Source organism: Phyllostomus discolor, chromosome 1 (assembly GCF_004126475.2).
Source record: "Phyllostomus discolor isolate MPI-MPIP mPhyDis1 chromosome 1, mPhyDis1.pri.v3, whole genome shotgun sequence".
Classification (NCBI taxonomy): domain Eukaryota; kingdom Metazoa; phylum Chordata; class Mammalia; order Chiroptera; family Phyllostomidae; genus Phyllostomus; species Phyllostomus discolor.
In genome coordinates, this window is record NC_040903.2 from 173,251,645 (window position 1) to 173,268,816 (window position 17,172).

Consider the following 17,172-nt stretch of genomic DNA (forward strand, 5'->3'; position numbering starts at 1 on the left):
TTGGAGAGTTTCCAAGCTACAGTTCAGGGGTGGTAAATTCAACCTAAATTCAGTGCTCTCTCTCTAAATTTAAAGACACACTGAAGAATTCAAGATGGCTAGAATTCATAGCACAGAATACCAGAAAGGAGAGAACTATATGGAAATAAGAGAGCTGCACAGATAGAGAACTCCAGAAATGTGCAGAGGGTCCTTCTTTTCTCTCAAGTCTTTACCTGATGCTAATGCAGCAACTATCCAAAGCTAAGGAAAAGAACCACCAAGAAGTAACAGGCAGAAAAATCCTTGAAGCTAACACAGGGTTCGCAAGAGTGTGTGTTACCACATGCCAGAATAAAAGAACTTTGCAATGCATAAGGCACTAGATAGAATACTCAGAAAAGTACTGATTCAGTGGTGGGGAAAAATCAGCCCCAAACTAAAGGATGTCCTGATCCCACATAAAACTTAAAAGGAAACCTTGACAGAATCAAATTTTTCCAAGTAACTGTATCCTAGAATAAAGCTAAAGTATGTTTAAAGAAACAAAATATTCAGCACTCAACAAGGTAAAATTCACAATATCTGGTATCCAATAAAAAATTATCAAATGTGCAAAGAAAGAAAATATAATTCAAAATACGGGAAAAGTATCAGTCAATAGAACAAACCCAGATATGACATAGATGATGAATTAAAGTAGAGAAGGACATCAAAACAGGTATTACAATATATTACAGTTGATCTTCATTATTTCTGGATTCCCTATTTACAAATTCATCTACTCATTAAAATTCATCTGCAACTCCAAAATAGACATTCATTGTGTTTTCAGTCATTCACATGCTGAGACAAAATTTCTGAGTCCCGATGCATTTGTTCCCTGCTGAGGCCGAACAAGGTGATGCTCTTCATTTTCTTAAAGTGTATTTTATTAATTATGCTATTACAGTTGTCCCAATTTTTTCTCCTTTACTCCTCTCCTCCCTGCACTGTTCTCCTCCCACCCTGTGGCAGCATCCCCCCATCCCTTAGTTCATGTCCATGGGTTGTACATTAAGTTCTTTGGCTTCTCCATTTCCTATACTATTCTTAACTTCCCCCTATTTTGTACCTGCCATTTATACTCTTATTCCCTGTACCTTTTCCCCCATCCTTCCCCCGCCCCTCCCCACTGATAACCCTCCATGTGATCTCAATTTCTGTGATTCTGTTCCTGTTCTGTTTGCTTAGTTTTTGTATCTTTTTAGGTTCAGTTGTTGATAGTGGTGAGTTTGTCATTTTACTATTTATAGTTTTTGATCTTCTATTTCTTAGATAAGTCCCTTTAACATTTCATATAGGAAGGGCTTGGTGGTGGTGAATTCCTTTAACTTTATCTAGTAAGCACTTCATCTGCCCTTCCATTCTAAATGATAGCTTTGCTGGATAGAGTAATCTTGGATGTAGGTCCTTGCCTTTCATGACTTCCAATATTTCTTTTCAGCTCCTTCTTGCCTGTAAGGTTTCTTTTGAGAAATCAGCTGATAGCCTTATGAGAACTCCTTTGTGGGTAACTGTCTTCTTTCCTCTCGCTGCTTTTAAGATCTTCTCCTTATCTTTAATCTTGGGTAACTTAATTATGATGTGTCTTGGTGTGTTCATCCTTGGGTCCAACAGTTTAGGGACTCTCTAGGCTTCCTAGAAGTCCATTTCCTTCACCAGACTAGGGAAGTTTTCCTTAATTTGTTCAAATAAGTTTTCAATATCTTGCTCTTCCTCTTCTCCTTCTGGCACCCCTATGATTTGGATGTTGGAATGCTTAAAGTTGTCCCATAGGTACCTAAACCTCTCCTCATTTTTTTTCATTCTTGTTTCTTCATTCTGGTCCAGGTGGATGCTTATTTCTTCCTTCTGGCCCAAATTGCTGATTTGAGTCTCAGTTTCCTTACCTTCACTGTTGGTTCCCTATATATTTTCCTTTACTTCATTTTGTGTAGCCTTCATTTCTTCCTTCATTTTGTAACTAAGCTCAATCAATTCTGTGAGCATCCTGATTACCAATGTTTTGGACTCTGCATCAGATAGGTTGTTTATCTCCTTGTCGTGTAGTTCTTTTTCTGGAGTTTTGATCTGTTCTTCATTTGGGCCATATTTCTTTGTCTTGGTGCACCTGTTATGTGTAAGGGATAGAGCCTTAGGTATTCGCCAGGGTGGGGCAATCCTCTTTGCTACGTTGTCGGGGAGGGGTCCAAGAGGGAACAATGCTGCTGACTCTGCTTTTGTCCCACTTTCTGTCACTTCCCTCGCTTCCCACAAGTGGATCATGCCCTTTCTTGTGCTGATTCACAGGTGGGTGGGTTTGTGTATGCTTTAGGACCCTGTAGGCCTCAACAAACTCTCCTGTGAGGCTGGGAGTTCCTCCCACTGCCACAACTCCCACAGGTTTTTACAGCCAGGGGTTTTCAATCTTTAGTTTCCCATGCTGAAACCCTGGGTATCATGGTCTGTCTTGCTCCTCCACTGTTCCTCCTGGCTTACCTGTGCGTGAATGTGGGGTCACCTGTGTGGCCCTTGCCTTGCTGTGTGTCCTTGCCACCCTGGCTGCCCATCTCTGCTCCTCCTACCAGTCTGGATGAATCTTTCTTTAACTCTTTGGTTGTTGGACATCCATACAAATGATTTTCTGGCAGTTCTGGTTGTTCTTTGTTTTAAAATTTGTTGTTATCCTTCTTTTGGTTGTGCAAGGAAGCAAAGTGTTTCTGCCTATGCCTCTATCTTGGCTTGTACATCGTTGTTTAAGCTCTCAAACTATGAAAAAGTGTCCCAGTCTATTCACAGTCTATTTCCACAGTCTATTTAGTGTTACATTTTTTGCCTTTTTGTCCTTTTTGTTGGTTATTTCTGCTTAAATGGCCCCCAAACACAGTGTTGAAATGCTGTCTGGCATTCCTAAATAAAAGAAGGCTGTAATAGTAGGCAACCCCACACTCACATGCAGGTAAGCCAGGAGAAACAAGATAGACAATGAAACCCAGGGTTTCAGCATGGGAAAATAAAGACTGAATACCCCTGGCTGTAAAAATCTGTGGGGGTTGCCTTATTGAGAAAACATATGTATCAGATAAACTTCATTCAGGCATGAATTATGTCATTGCTGGTCATGACTTGGATGCTGATGATTCAACAATATATGTAAAATTTAATGTTGAATTAAATAGAAACATACATAAGACAAGGTTATATATTAATTAGTCGACAAAACTTGACTAGAAACTCACAGAAACCTAGCCCTGTATTTTACCTTGGAGCAATGATTCACTTTTCATTAATTCAGTGTTCAGTGACTTTATAAAATGTAACTATTCTTATAATGAGAACTGATTGTATTCCATGTATTTGATAAGGTAGAAAGTAATGTTGAGCATGTTAAAAAGATACAGAAGATTTAAAGAAAAGACCTATGTTAAACTTCTAGAAAAGAAACCTCAGTGTCTAAATGGAAAATACACACTGGATAGGTTAAGAGCATATCAGACACTGCAGAAGAAAAGGTTAATGACCAAAATTACAACTAAATTATAGAACAACCTTTACTCAGAACCATCAGAAATTGAGTTGAATGAAAAGTCTGACAACTACATAATTAAACCACATCCATGCAGACTGAGCCACAGACCCAAAAGGCAGGTGCTGTATCTGAGACTCCAACAACCTGGCTAACATTGTTTGCCCCGCCCTGGAGATCCCCAGACTCTGCTGCATCTAACTTACAGGCCCATCCAGGCTGTTAACAGACACTTTTCCACATGAATGACTGATCTTGGCTCATGCTCTACAAGTTCCTAAATCCCTGCAAATAAGCAAAAGCTGACCTCAGTGAATCCTTAGCCACTCTATCTCTTCTAAGTGGTCCCAGGCCTAGCATAAGCAGTAGCCAGTCTAGATTCACAGTTTGGCTTCACCTGGGAATCTCCAAGCCCAGCACACATAACAACCATCTCAAACTGCTTTATAGCTCAGACAGGGTAGCCCTGGACAAAACACAGGCAGGGGCTGACCTTGGCCTGCAGCACTTGGGAAACCCCAGGGCCTACACACCCAGTAGACAGCTAAAGAGCAAGTCAGAGCACCTCCAAACTGCCCCTGCACAGCTGATCCTCCACGAAAGGTGCAGGTTGGTGATCAGTGGTCAAAGCCAATCCTTGCAACTGACTGGCCTGAGTACACCCCTACCATTGACCTGCCAACAGCAACCAAGGCTCAACTGTAAGAGGAAGGTGTATTCAGCCCACACAAAGGACACATCTTGAGTACCAAGCTTAGGTGATAGGGGAGGCTGTGTCACTGGACCCTACAGGACATGTACTATATTAAGCCACGCTACCAAGACAGGGAGTCACAGCAGCTCTACCTAATACATGGAAACAAACACAGGGAGGCTGCCAAAATGAGGAGACAAAGAAACATGGCCCAAATGGAAAAAAAAAAAGATCAGAACTCCACAAAAAGAACTAACCAAAATGGAGATTAGCTATCTATCAGATGCAGAGCTCAAAACACTGGTTATAAGGATGCTCAAGGAACTTAGTGAAGACCTCAACAGCATGAAAAAGATCCAGTCAGAAATGAAGGGTTCACTAATTGAAATAAAACTTACAGGAAAACAACAGCAGAGTGAATGAAGCTGATAATCAAATCAATGATTTGGAACATAAGGAAGCAAAACAACCAATCAGAAAAACACAAAGGAAAAATAATCCAAAATGATGAGGATAGTGTAAGCAGCCTCTGGGACAACTTCAAGAGGTCCAGCATTCATATCACAAGGGTGTCAGAAGGAGAAAAGAAAGAGCAAGAAATTGAAAATCTATCTGAAAAAATAATGAAAGAAAACTTCTCTAATTTGGTGGAGGAAATAGACATGCAAGTCTAGGAAGCACAGAGTCCCAAACAAGGTGTTTGCAAAGGAATCCACTCCAAGACACATCATAATTAAAATGCCAAAGGTTAAAGTAAAGATAAAGAGAGAATCTTAAAAGCAAGAGAAAAGAAGAGAGTTACCTATAGGGGAGTTCCCATAAGACTGTCCACTGATTTCTCAAAGGAAACTGTAAGCTAGAAGGGAATGGCAAGAAATGCTCCAAGTCATGAAAAGCAGAGACCTACAGCCAAGACTGCTCTATCCAGCAAAGATATCATGTAGAATCAAAGGACAGATAAAGAGCTTCCCAGACAAGAAGAAACTAAAAGAGTTCACTATCACCAAATCATTATTACATGGAGTATTAAAGGGACTTAAGAAAAAGAAGATCAAAACTATGAACAATAACATGACAAAAATACATATCTATCAACAATTGACTCTATAAAAACAAACTAAGCAAACAAGAACAAAGACAGAATCATGGAGAGCTTTTTGATAGTTGCCAGATGGGAGCAGGGTATGCAAGAAAGGGTAAAGAGGTGAGGAGATTAAGTAGTACAAATAGGTAGTTACAGAAAAGCCATGAGGATGTCGAGTACAGTATAGGAAATGGAGTAGCCAAAGAACTTACACGCATGAGCCATGGACACGAACAACTGTATGGGAACTGCCTGAAGGAGTGGGAGCTGTTGGGTGGAGCGGGACAAAGGGGGAAAAACTGGGACAACTGTAATAGCGTAATCAACAAAATATAATTTTAAAAAATGTATGAAGTGCAGCAAAAGCAGTGTTTAAAGGGAAATTCATAGCACTAAAAAATGCCTTTATTATTAGAAAGAAGGAGGTTTGGTTGCCAGATGCGAAGAGGTCTGGAGAGATGAGGGGAAAAGGTGATAATGATTAAGACGTGCAGATTGGTAGTTATAAAATATTCATCAGATGTAAAGCACACGATAAGGAATATAGTGAATAATATTGTAATAACCATGTATGGTGCCAGCTGGGTATTAGATATATCAAGGTATCACTTTGTAAGTTATATAAATATCCAACCACTATGCTGTATACCTGAAATAATATTCAATGCCAACTGTAATTTTAAAATAAAAAAATACACATATTTTTTAAAGAAAAGAAGAAAGGTCTAGTGACTGATGTACTGCACATTATTCTTTCCCAAATAGCAATAATTCAATCTACAGATTCAAAATAGACAAGACAGTTCAGTTTGATGGGGTGGACCCCCCTCAACTAAAATCACTGCTTTATCTTCAATGAAGACAAAACACAGTGCTTAAATAATAGTCTCACACATCTGGAATGTCAAAAGAGGCTTGGGGTCATAGTGCATAACACACGCACCTGTGCGGTTAGCTGGCCTTGCTGACTGGGAATCAGGAGAAGTTAAACTCTGCCTCCTTCCTACTTCATCAGAAGGCGAGGTTGGTAACGATGATATTGGAGGAGTCTGTGCACGTCGTGTGGGAAGTACGGTGGTGGTGGGGTAACTAGAGAACATTTGCCTTTAAGAAAACAGCATGGTTAGTATAAAAATCTAGTTACAAAACACAAGGCAAAAGTAGGTTTCCAGTTGTTCCTATGAAAAATAATATAATAATTAATAAATAATAATACAAAAATAAACTCTGTGTTTTGAGAACTCACAGCTGTAAACCTACTTTTACCCAAACCTGTATATACTCACAGTCTTATAAAAGAATATGTGACCTGGAAAACTATACAAGTTAGCTATAATTAATTGGGAGGGAAAAACATTCCATAGTTTAAAAATCAGTATCTCCTAAGATGCTTTTACTATCCCACGAATAATATCTCATCATTTGTTCAGCAAAATACCAACAACATAGCAGCTGGAGGAATATAGGAGAGCAATTAACAAAACAGAGTTTTAAAAATCACTGCATTCAGGGAACTTTACTATAACACCAAGATAACAAGGGTATTTTGGTAGGCATACAGCAGTTATAGAATAAAACACACTTTTCAAGATAGGTAATTTACAGCTACTTCAAATATAAATTCACTAGCTAGCCATGAAATTATTCACATGGATTCAAGGCAACAGTCTATAGGTAAGTTAGGAAAGGAAACTGTCCAGTTACCCAGCACAACTGAAATATAGCATAAGAATGATATGTCAGCTGCGCAGAGAGAGCAAGGTATGGAGAGGCAGCCCCTCTCAGGCTGAGAAGGCAGACACTGGCTAAAGAACAAAGTCCAGGAAAATCCTGCTGACTGCTTTTTTGATTTGCCCAACCGAAATAATAACTTTTTAAGCATCAAGAAAGTACTGCCGATGCAGTCAAATAATTGTGGTAAGACTGGATTTGTATAGGGAGCAGTTGTTGCTGATTTTGCTTATGTAAAATGATATTCAGACAGGCAGAGACAACTATAGCTCTAATATAGTCCCAGCCAATAACAGGGAAATGAAGACTGAGAAGAAATGAGGAGTCACAAGGCCTGGTGAATGCACCTGGGAGCAAGACAGCACTACTAGAGGACTGAATCCTATGCCTACACTACAGAGCTGAAAGGCAAAAAGGAGTCACAGTGCTGCTGACCCTCTGTGGATGCCTTAAAAACAATATTAGAATATCCCATCCTTCCTCTCCTACCCTTTCTCTCATCTTCCTTTCTTAAAAAGAAACACCATCTGGAACTGTGTTACTTAAGTGAGAGTTAAGAGGCAGATGTGTGAGGACTGGCCAATGGTAGCTACTAGGATTAGTATTCTTTCTGCCCAAAACTAGAGCCATAATTCTTAATGTGTGGTCACTGCATCAAGAATCACTGGGGAAACTTGATTCAAATACAAACTATGTGCCCCACAAGATCTACTGAGAGAATTGTTGGGAAATATATCCCCAGGGCTTTAAAAAGTTTCCCGCGTAGCTCTTGTGAACACCAAAAATTAAGAATCATTATAATAATAGCCACTCTCTTCTACTCTCTTAAGATGTCAGTCTACACACTGGGGAGTAATAATGACCTGTCAGTTAAGGGAAGGGGGGAAGATAGAAGAAAAAGGGAGACTATCCATTTTCCTTCTCTTTATTTCACATAAGCCCTAGGTGAGAGAGCTCACAAAATCGCCCCACCCTAGAGAGCTTCTTTCAAGGGTTTCATTTTTTATGTATACATTTGGCAAAGTGAAGCAAAAAGAAACTTAAATGTTATTCAAAATTTATAAATCTACTAAAATAGGTTTGACTGGAGAAACATCACAGACACGTTCTTTCATTTGCAAAGTAGACTTGCTTGGCCTTACAGTAAGAATAAAGGAATTGCCCAGACTGGTATAGCTCAGTGGACTGAGCACGGGCTGCGAACCAAAGTGTCGCAGGTTTGATTCCCAGTCAGGGCACATGCCTGGGTTGCAGGCCATGGCCCCCAGCAACCTGATGTTTCTCTCTCTCTCTGTCTCCCTCCCTTCCCTCTCTAAAAATAAATAAATAAAATCTTAAAAAAAAAGAATAAAGGAATTATGCTTTAAAGGAAAAATAACCTGAGAAAAGAAAATTTATTTCATGGAGGTGAGCTCTTTCTTAAAGCTGGAACAGCTGAAATTCAAGAATTTACTTTTTGATGAAAAACATATTCAAAAGCCTAGCCAAAAAAAAAAAAAAAGACTTGTAAGGAGATAGGGTCCTGAGTACCTGATTGGCAGATACACAGTTGATTAGCTCTGAGACACCAGTAACTAGCTGTGAGACTTGGGGCAAGTTGTTAAACTTCTAAGAGACATTTCCAACTTCAGTAAATTGGGTTTGACCATGTGACTCTTAGATTTCTTGTAGCTACAGAATGCCTTTGAATTTAGTTGGGTACATTCTTCAGAAGAGAACAAGTGTGTGCTCATAATCATGGGCATCAAATACGGCACACTCTGAAGGTCAACTTCCCTACCTGAGGAGACTTAGTGGCATCACTCCTGGGGACTCAGACGCAGGTACTGTTTCTGTGTCAGTGACTGGAGTGGTGGCAGTTGTGGTGTCCTCTAGGGAGCTGCTCATAAAAGAAGTTGTGCTCGAGGCTGATGGGCTAGTGGTAACTGGGGTCTGTGCCTGCTGAGCTTGGTCACTTTCTTCAGCTTGTTGATCAATCTCTATAAACCAAGGTAAAAGTGAAGAAAGCAGTAAGGATTTGTTTTTTTGCAAATGTGACCTGGGAATAGAAAACTATTAGCATTTAATTTGGAAAGTTTCTAATTGTATTTCATAATTATCAATTTCTATAAAAGATTCACAGAAAAAATGTTCTTACATATATACATTGTGTTCACTACTGTACTCATAATTGTAGATTCTATAGAAAAAAAATTTAACAAGCCCATGATTATTCATTTCTTTTTGTTAGGGAAGGTCCTCTTAAAAACAAAAAAAAAATAGTCTCACTTATGCATATTAAGATTTGACCAGAGATTCCTCAAAGATGATTAAAACTGTATTTCCTTAGCACTTTTATTTTGATGCCTATCTTTAGTGTTTAAACAGGCAAAGATGAAGACATGTAAATATAAGAATATGAAAATACAGACAGAAACTCTGTGCTCTGAAAAGGACAATACCTTACAAAATAAACTACTCCTAAAAGTTAAAAAAGTAAAATTAGCTGCTACAAAGATAGCTAATTCTATTAAGGTTTGCTAAATTATGGCCATGTACTTTCACAAACACCACAATCTTAACACTTCTATTTTATGCACATGCACCTCTCTCTGTCTATTTACTGTTTAAGAAAGAAAGGATGGGAGTAAAAGAAAAGGAGAGGAAGGCAGGAGAGGAAGGGAAGAAAGAATTAAAACAATGGAAGTTCCATGACAGCAAGCATCTTCATTTTGTTCATTGTTGATTCCCCAGAATCCCTGACACATAGTAAGCATTCAATAAATATTTACTGAATGAATCTCATTTTAATCTTAGAATTCATGTTATTTCCAAAGGTGATGATAAAAGATAAAACAAGATTGCTGTTATATACCATACAGACTCTATAAAAGTAATACTTTAAAATGTCTCTGAGAATTCATTAAAATAATATATATTTTGAACCAGATCAATAAAAACTGGAGTACTTTTTGTGGCATGAAGTTAAATTTTGGTTTTACAAAATGTAGTAATTATTATTAAATTATAATGCTTTACAGGTCTAAAATAGAAAATTGTAAGTAGATTATTAATATAAAAGAAACAAAAAAGAACTGTTTACCTTCCAAAGGAAAAATGGTATGAATATTGCTTTGGCCAAAAATTTTTTTATAAATCAGTTACAGAATACATCACTTCTGACAATTATAATTTCAACAGCACTGAAGCAAAAACAAACAAACAAACAAACGATCGGATTAACATACCTTGCTTAATTTTGCCCCCAAACTGGTCTTCCAAAAGCCCACTGACCACTAATTTATAGATCATGGCTTGAGCTCGTTCCAGATCAGCTAATCCCAATGCTCTCTTTATGGGTGACCGCATGACTGCTCTCTTCACCATGTGTCGCATCAAGAATTGCAGGGCTGCACGCATTTCCACGTCTTCGTGCACAACTGGAGAGCTTGCACAGTCTGAGTTGTGGCCATTTTCAGCCAGAACTTTTGGTATCAGCAACAGCTCAGCATATTTACTACAGCCAAGAAGAGCACTAAGTGATTTCATAGCACCGAGGTAGAGATAGGACAGCTGGACTGCTCTGATTTCTGACTGGGGTATGTCATGGTTTTTGGACACATGTTCATGATTCTTTCTCTTTCCTTCTGTTATTTGGTGTTGAGATTCCACACCTGGCAGGGTTGGATCTAAAGAAAATGAAGCTATTTCATTTTCTGACTTGGAGCTTGTGGTACCCTGACTTTTGACATCATCAGATGTTAGGCCTGTTCGCATATCTAAAGCAGACTCACTCTCCATTTTCTGCTCAACATCCCCTTTCTCCTCAGATTCATGTCGGTGTTTCTTTTCATGTCGCTTGGTGCTCTGTTTGCCCATGTCTTCATGAATGCCAGTCAGATACGTGAGGTCCAGCAGCACAGAAGCCGTCAGGCCTCGGAATCGCGCCACATCAAACGGCAGTGGTTCACAGGGTTCCAGATTATACAATGGAGTATCACTAGGCGACCAAAAAGTTGGGAAGCTTTAATAAAGATCAGAATGACACAGGAAGAAGCAAGTGAGGGATAGACAGGAGGAAGGTACAGAAAATAATGTAGACAAAATAAGATGTATCATGTACACAATACAGAGAATAATTTCCACAAGCTAAAGAAGTCATTACAGACAGAAAAATGAGTCTATTATAAGAAAATGGGGAGATGTGACATTAAATGCAAAAGCAATGAGATGTGCATGTGCTTTCAAATAAAAATATTTACTATAATATGATGTAAGCCAGGAATCAGCAAAATTTCTGAGAGCCAAACAGTAAATATGGTATGTGCAAAAGTAGGCTTATAGTTGTGAGTATATGAAACAGAACTTATTCTTGTATTATATATTTTTCCATATAAACAACCATAAACCTACTTTTGCCCACCTTGTATTTTAGATCTTGTAGGCCACACAGTCTCTACTGTAACCTTTCAACCCTGCCACCATAGTGTGAAAAAAGCCAATGATATACCTAAGTAGAATGTGGCTCTTTAACTTCATTTACAAAAACAGGAGGTAGGCCAAATGTTCTCTGACAATTACTGATGTACATTAGGTTAATACATTTGTTGGATTAACCTAAATCTTGGTTCTCTAACTTAATCTTCCTAATCTTACTGTCCTTTTGCCTCATTTTTATTTGTTTTAACTTATTTTGCTAATGTATATTGTATCCATATTAATAAAGCTTCATAAATTCTTTCTGAAACAAGGCAAAGAATAAAATAAAAGGAAGATATTTCCATGTAACACTGTAAAATTTTCACTGGCTTCTTAGCTTGGTGGAATGGAGGGAGGTGAAGTCCATTCACTTCTGAAATTGTGTGTAAACTTATTTATGAGTATTTTTCAGCTAAGAGGGTCTATAGCTACTGTTAGATTCTAAATCAGTACTGCCTCAAAAAAATCCTTGGGAACCACTGCTTTAGATATTATCCCATGTCATATTAAAGAATCATTAAGCAGATAATGAAGTTATATAATATCACCAATAAATCCCTATTTTCAAATGATAAAATTATGAATGTGTCCCCCTTATTGATGGAGATACTTGACATATTTCTTTTTAAACATATGAAGTTTCTATTTCACACAAATCCTATTTGACTGTAAAACATATCTAAATGCTTTTAAGTACATAAACAGTTTGTGTCAAATATTGTAAGGGGATAGAAATATCTGCTTAAAAAAAAAGCAAGAATACTTAAAATCACAGATAATTCAAAATCTAATTTTAGTCACTCAAATGTTGCTGTCATATATTCAAAGCCCTCCTACAGAAAATGTAATAGATTCTGCTGGCTGGCTTTTTCTATCCCAGTGAGTAATGGAAATGATAAGCAGGAAGCCAAATGAAAAAATAAAAAGAAGGATCCCAGTTAAACCTAAACTAGTGAGCTTATCACTTCTTCACAAAACAAAACAATTAAAAAAAAACTATAAACTTTACAAACTGCTAGTATTCTAAGGAACACAGAATTAGGAAATATTTCTTTATAAAATTACAATACTCATACCCAACTATATGAAAAAAAGTATTTTAAAAAGTTAATTGGCAGCTCACCTAAAATACATAGCTACTCACTGTCCACAGGCAATGGCCCATGTCACCATTAAATACTCGTTTGCTATAAGTGTAACTCAACAGATCATACCTGATAGTAATTTCTGCTTCATCCCATTGGACCTTGGCAGACGTGCTGCCCTCTTTGACCACTCCCAGCAGCGTGGCATGGCGCCCAGTTTGCTTGTGAACACACCGACCTCCAACTCTAAGGCCAGCATCAACTCCTCCTATCACTGCCAGCACAGGCCACACCTCTATGCAAAGAGTCCTCAGCTGCGGCTCTGAGAGGTCAGCAAGGCCATGTCTATTATGTTTACCTTTCTCTTCCTCTTTGTTCTCCTTCTCCTCCCTCATTTCATTTTCCTCTCGGCTTTGAACCGAGCGGCTTTTCTTTAGCTTCTGACCTGACTCTTTAATACATATCTTAATTTTGTGCAGCCTTTCCATCATTTTTTTGTTAATGCAGTAAGTCCAACGGTCTGTTCGGTGAAGGATTCGGATAAGTTGAATAGTGGCCTCTGCCAGCACTGCTGCTACTGGACTACAAATGGGGTCTCCTGGAAGTAAGTCTCGTGGTGTTCCACGCATCTGCATATCACAAATTTTCACCTGTAAAAGAGAGTAGCAAGTGTGAAATATTAATAGTTCTCCTAAATTAACAGTCACTATAAATTCTGGCACATGTAATACTACTGACTCCAATGAGGAGTGAGCAAATAAGATATATGTGACTGACTCAATTTAGCCCTCCCCACTCCCCCCCAAAAAAAACCTTAGGATCTATTCTCTCTCATCCTCAAGACTCTAGAATAATACTGAGTCCTGGAACCATATTATATTGTTTAAGGGACAAAAAGATAAAATTATAAATCTAGATAACTGGGATGGTCCCTATTTGGACACACATTTCAAATAAGATATATAGAGGTTATAAGAGCAAGACTTGGGTTCAAATCATAACTCTACACAATCTTGGAAAATTATTTAATCTCATTAAACTTCAGCTTTTTCATCTGAAAAAAATGACACTAACAATAGTATCTAGTAGGTTATTTTAATAGTAATAGTAGGTTATTTTAAAAATTAAATGGAACTATGCACATAATGCTTATTAGTACAGTGAATGTTCAGAAGTGTTTATTAGTACAGTAAATGTTCAAAAAAATGTTAACAGCCTGAAATTATAACTTTTGAAAATTTAAAAATAAAAAGCAACTTTCATGATTAGGATTTACCAAGTCCAGTACTTCCACTATTGAACTATTATATATGAGAGCGTGAAAACTTCCTAAAAAAGAATAACTAGAAATTCTGAAGATCAGACTTAGGCTATACAACATCCCCAAATGAAAGGATGGAGTAGAAAATAAATCTACCCACCAGCATAGGGAGACCACAAAGAAGATTGTCTCTGCCTGGGTTTTGGATGAGGAGAAAAAGTAGTTTATACTGAAAGGGTATCTCTTTAGGGACTGAATTTACACCAGCTACAAGATCTGAGAACCCCCTTTCAGCTGAATCAATGAAAGACAGCTTCCCCATCACAACGGAACTTCCATTATTCAGCTAATGATATCTGATTACATTTAAGATTATTTCTATATTTCACTCTCATATAATTGCCAATAAACCAGATCATCCCTAAACTATTTCCTGTAATTCTTAGAATTGCACATATGCTTGAAAGTTGACTCACTCTATTGATAATGCTAGAATATCAAATAGTGTCTTAATAAAAGTAAAGGCAATTTCTAAAAGTAATCTAACCTTCTTCTAGAACAGTAAATTACCTGAGCAGGTACTTTTAATGGTATAAATAACTTGCAATTATTAGCTCTATCTAATGCTAACAAATATTAATAAAAATTTTTCTTTATGCTTTAGACTTGAGGTTTCATTTACCTTTTCCCCAGGGTTGCTACTATAGAACATCACACATGGGTACAACTCTGCTGCATCCACATCTTCAAAAGCTAATTTGGGTTCCTATGAGTGTGGCAGAGACGATGAAAAGGAAACAAAAAAATAGTTAAACTGATAATATCCAATCACATTAAGATTCAAAGCTCTTAGGAGACAGATCAAAGTTACTACAGTGAAATCTTAATTAATCTTGCTAACCGAGGATATTCCACATATAATAAATGATACTAATTTGTTCATCTGTTTCAATAATCTTACTGGAATTTTACTGTCTTCCTGATATTGATCTAGTGCTGATAAATACTGTAAGAACCAAAAGGTATCAGAGAAAAAGCAAAGAATAGACAAACTATAAGCTGAATAACTAGCACTTAAATAACCAAGTTGAGTGCAAATAAAAAAAAGAAAACATGCAATGTTTGTGAATGCATTTTAGTACCTCTCCATTTTTACCAAAGGAAATGGTCCTGGCTTCCATGTCCAACACACAGGTAATGAAATCTCCTTGAGTAAAGCTTGACAATGTCAGAGTCTGTTCTCCATTGTGATAGAGGTTACCACTGTAGGCCCGATAGAGCCACATATCTGAGGTAGTACGGTGGTTGAAGTCATGTACTGGCCATCGAGAAACTCCAACACATGTGCCTTCATTACCTCTGTTTTCCTTCACAATGTAAAACTAAAATGAAAACAGTAATGTTCACTAATATTCAAAACACCTGTTTATATATATTATGAACTGTACAAACCAATACAGAGAAATATGTTTATAAATAATATTGATTTATTTATAAGAACCTAATTTTATTTTTAGCCTAAGTGAAAACAACATACGAATGAAATAAATCACATCATTTTATAAAGATTTTTCAACAAATTTAACTTTTACCTTGTAGAACATTTAGTGCTTATTAAAAGTTTTCAATAATTGGCATTTATTCTATTGAATATTAATATTTTATATTAGTTTCAAGTGTTCAGCATAGTGGTTAGACATTTATATAACTTACAAGGTGATTCTCCCATAAGTCTAGTACTCACCTAATACCTTACATAGTTATTAAAATATTCCCTATGGCTTGAGTACTTATTTTAAATAAGCAATTTTAGCTTACATCTTAATTATGAATCTGAGGAAACATGTCTAGTCCAGAAAATTGTTATTTTTAAAAAATTTTATTTATTTATTTTTAGAGAGAGGGGAAGGAAGGGAGAGAAACATTGATGTGCGAGAGAAATATCGATCTGTTGCCTGTCGCACACCCCTAACCAGGGACCTGGCCAACAACCCAGGTATGTGCCCTGACCAGGAATCCAAATGGCAACCTTTCACTTTACGGGACGATGCCCAACCCACTAGTCCACACCAGTCAGGGCAGTCCAGAAAATTATTCATGGGAAACTTCAATTCTTTGCATACAAATTTTCTAAGTACTCTCTTGTGTATACTTCTGTGCAGAAAAGAGTTAATGTAGCAGTCCCAAGCCTATTATCTTTAAAAAGTTATGCTTATAACCCTGGCCCCTGGCTAGTATCTGGGTATTCAACTGGTAAGCAGTTTCCTACATTGATACAAAACTTTCCCTAAGTGATAAGGGTGGTTCACCCGGCCCAGAATGTTTGAACATATGATGTGGTTTATGCTGACTACCTGCTTTCCTTCTGGAAGTCTGGAATTTTGGTACATGACAGGCAGAGTGCACCTTCACAACCAGCCACCAATAGAAATCTTGGGTGCTAAGTTTCTAATGGGCTTCCCTAAAACATCACACACATGTTGCTGCATTTTGCTGCTAGGGAAAGAGTGTGCTCCATGTTACCACTTATGGGAGGGAGAGACATAAGGAAGCCTGCACATGGATTCCGCTTGTCTCTTTTTCCCTTATTATCGAGCCATGTGTCCTTATTGTGTTGTTATAATAAATCTTAGTCGTAAGTACAACCACACATTTCATCCCATAAGTCTTTCTAACAAATCTTTGAATATGGGGGTGATCTTGGGGGAACCTGACACAGTGGTGGCAAACATGGGACTCACTAGAGACTCCAACTCATTAAGATACAGTTATAGGGTTTCTTAGGGAAAGAGAGAAGTGGGGAAAGGCACAGCTCTGGTGCCTGATGGCCATGGAGTCACACACATGTTATAAAACAGCGAGTTGTTACCTGTTGTGAAAGGTGTGGGTTATTTATGAAATTCAAAAATAACAGACCCATCCCCAAAACATGCACTTCAGGCAGGGAAATCACCAGCCTCTCAGTGCTGGCTGGCCGAATCCCCTGGATGCTTTTGGCCTTGCCAGCTAAAGTGAGAAAAAATGAGAAGCCAAGGGGCATTTTGTTATTCTCTCCTCTAGAATGGCCTTTTTAGTTTCTTTTTTTAGTTTAGACACTACCACTGCTGTAGCAGTACCTCTCGTCCAATCAATTAACCCTGTGAAGGCTAAATATATGCTATGGTAAACTTGGGATCTGATGGGGGAAATAAATTTTAAAAAAGAGCTTTGTTCTATGGCTACTGCATCTGGATGCAGGATAAAAATTCATAAATTTTTATATGCTTGTAACTTCATAAATACTAAGAAATCATCCTGATCAATGAAAGCTGCAAAGGAAAACATATTAGCAGG

The 17,172-nt window shown here is 37.7% G+C and overlaps 1 protein-coding gene across 10 annotated transcripts in view; it reads right to left on the bottom strand.

Annotated features, from left to right (window-relative positions):
- HERC1 (HECT and RLD domain containing E3 ubiquitin protein ligase family member 1) overlaps window positions 1-17,172 on the bottom strand; it is a 177,553-nt gene that overhangs the window by 47,110 nt on the left and 113,271 nt on the right. For 9 of the 10 annotated variants that reach the window (XR_004905037.1, XR_004905043.1, XR_004905041.1 and 6 more), the window contains 6 exons: window positions 14,982-15,221; window positions 14,522-14,605; window positions 12,708-13,228; window positions 10,263-11,038; window positions 8,816-9,014; window positions 6,248-6,408 (listed from right to left, as the gene is read on the bottom strand). Coding sequence is in view for 2 of the 10 variants with exons in the window: in XM_036034506.1 (XP_035890399.1) it covers window positions 6,248-6,408; window positions 8,816-9,014; window positions 10,263-11,038; window positions 12,708-13,228; window positions 14,522-14,605; window positions 14,982-15,221 (1,981 nt within the window). In the remaining 8 variants the exon portion in view is untranslated. The remainder of the gene's footprint in view (window positions 1-6,247; window positions 6,409-8,815; window positions 9,015-10,262; window positions 11,039-12,707; window positions 13,229-14,521; window positions 14,606-14,981; window positions 15,222-17,172) is intronic. The other variant, XR_004905040.1, reaches the window with a different exon arrangement.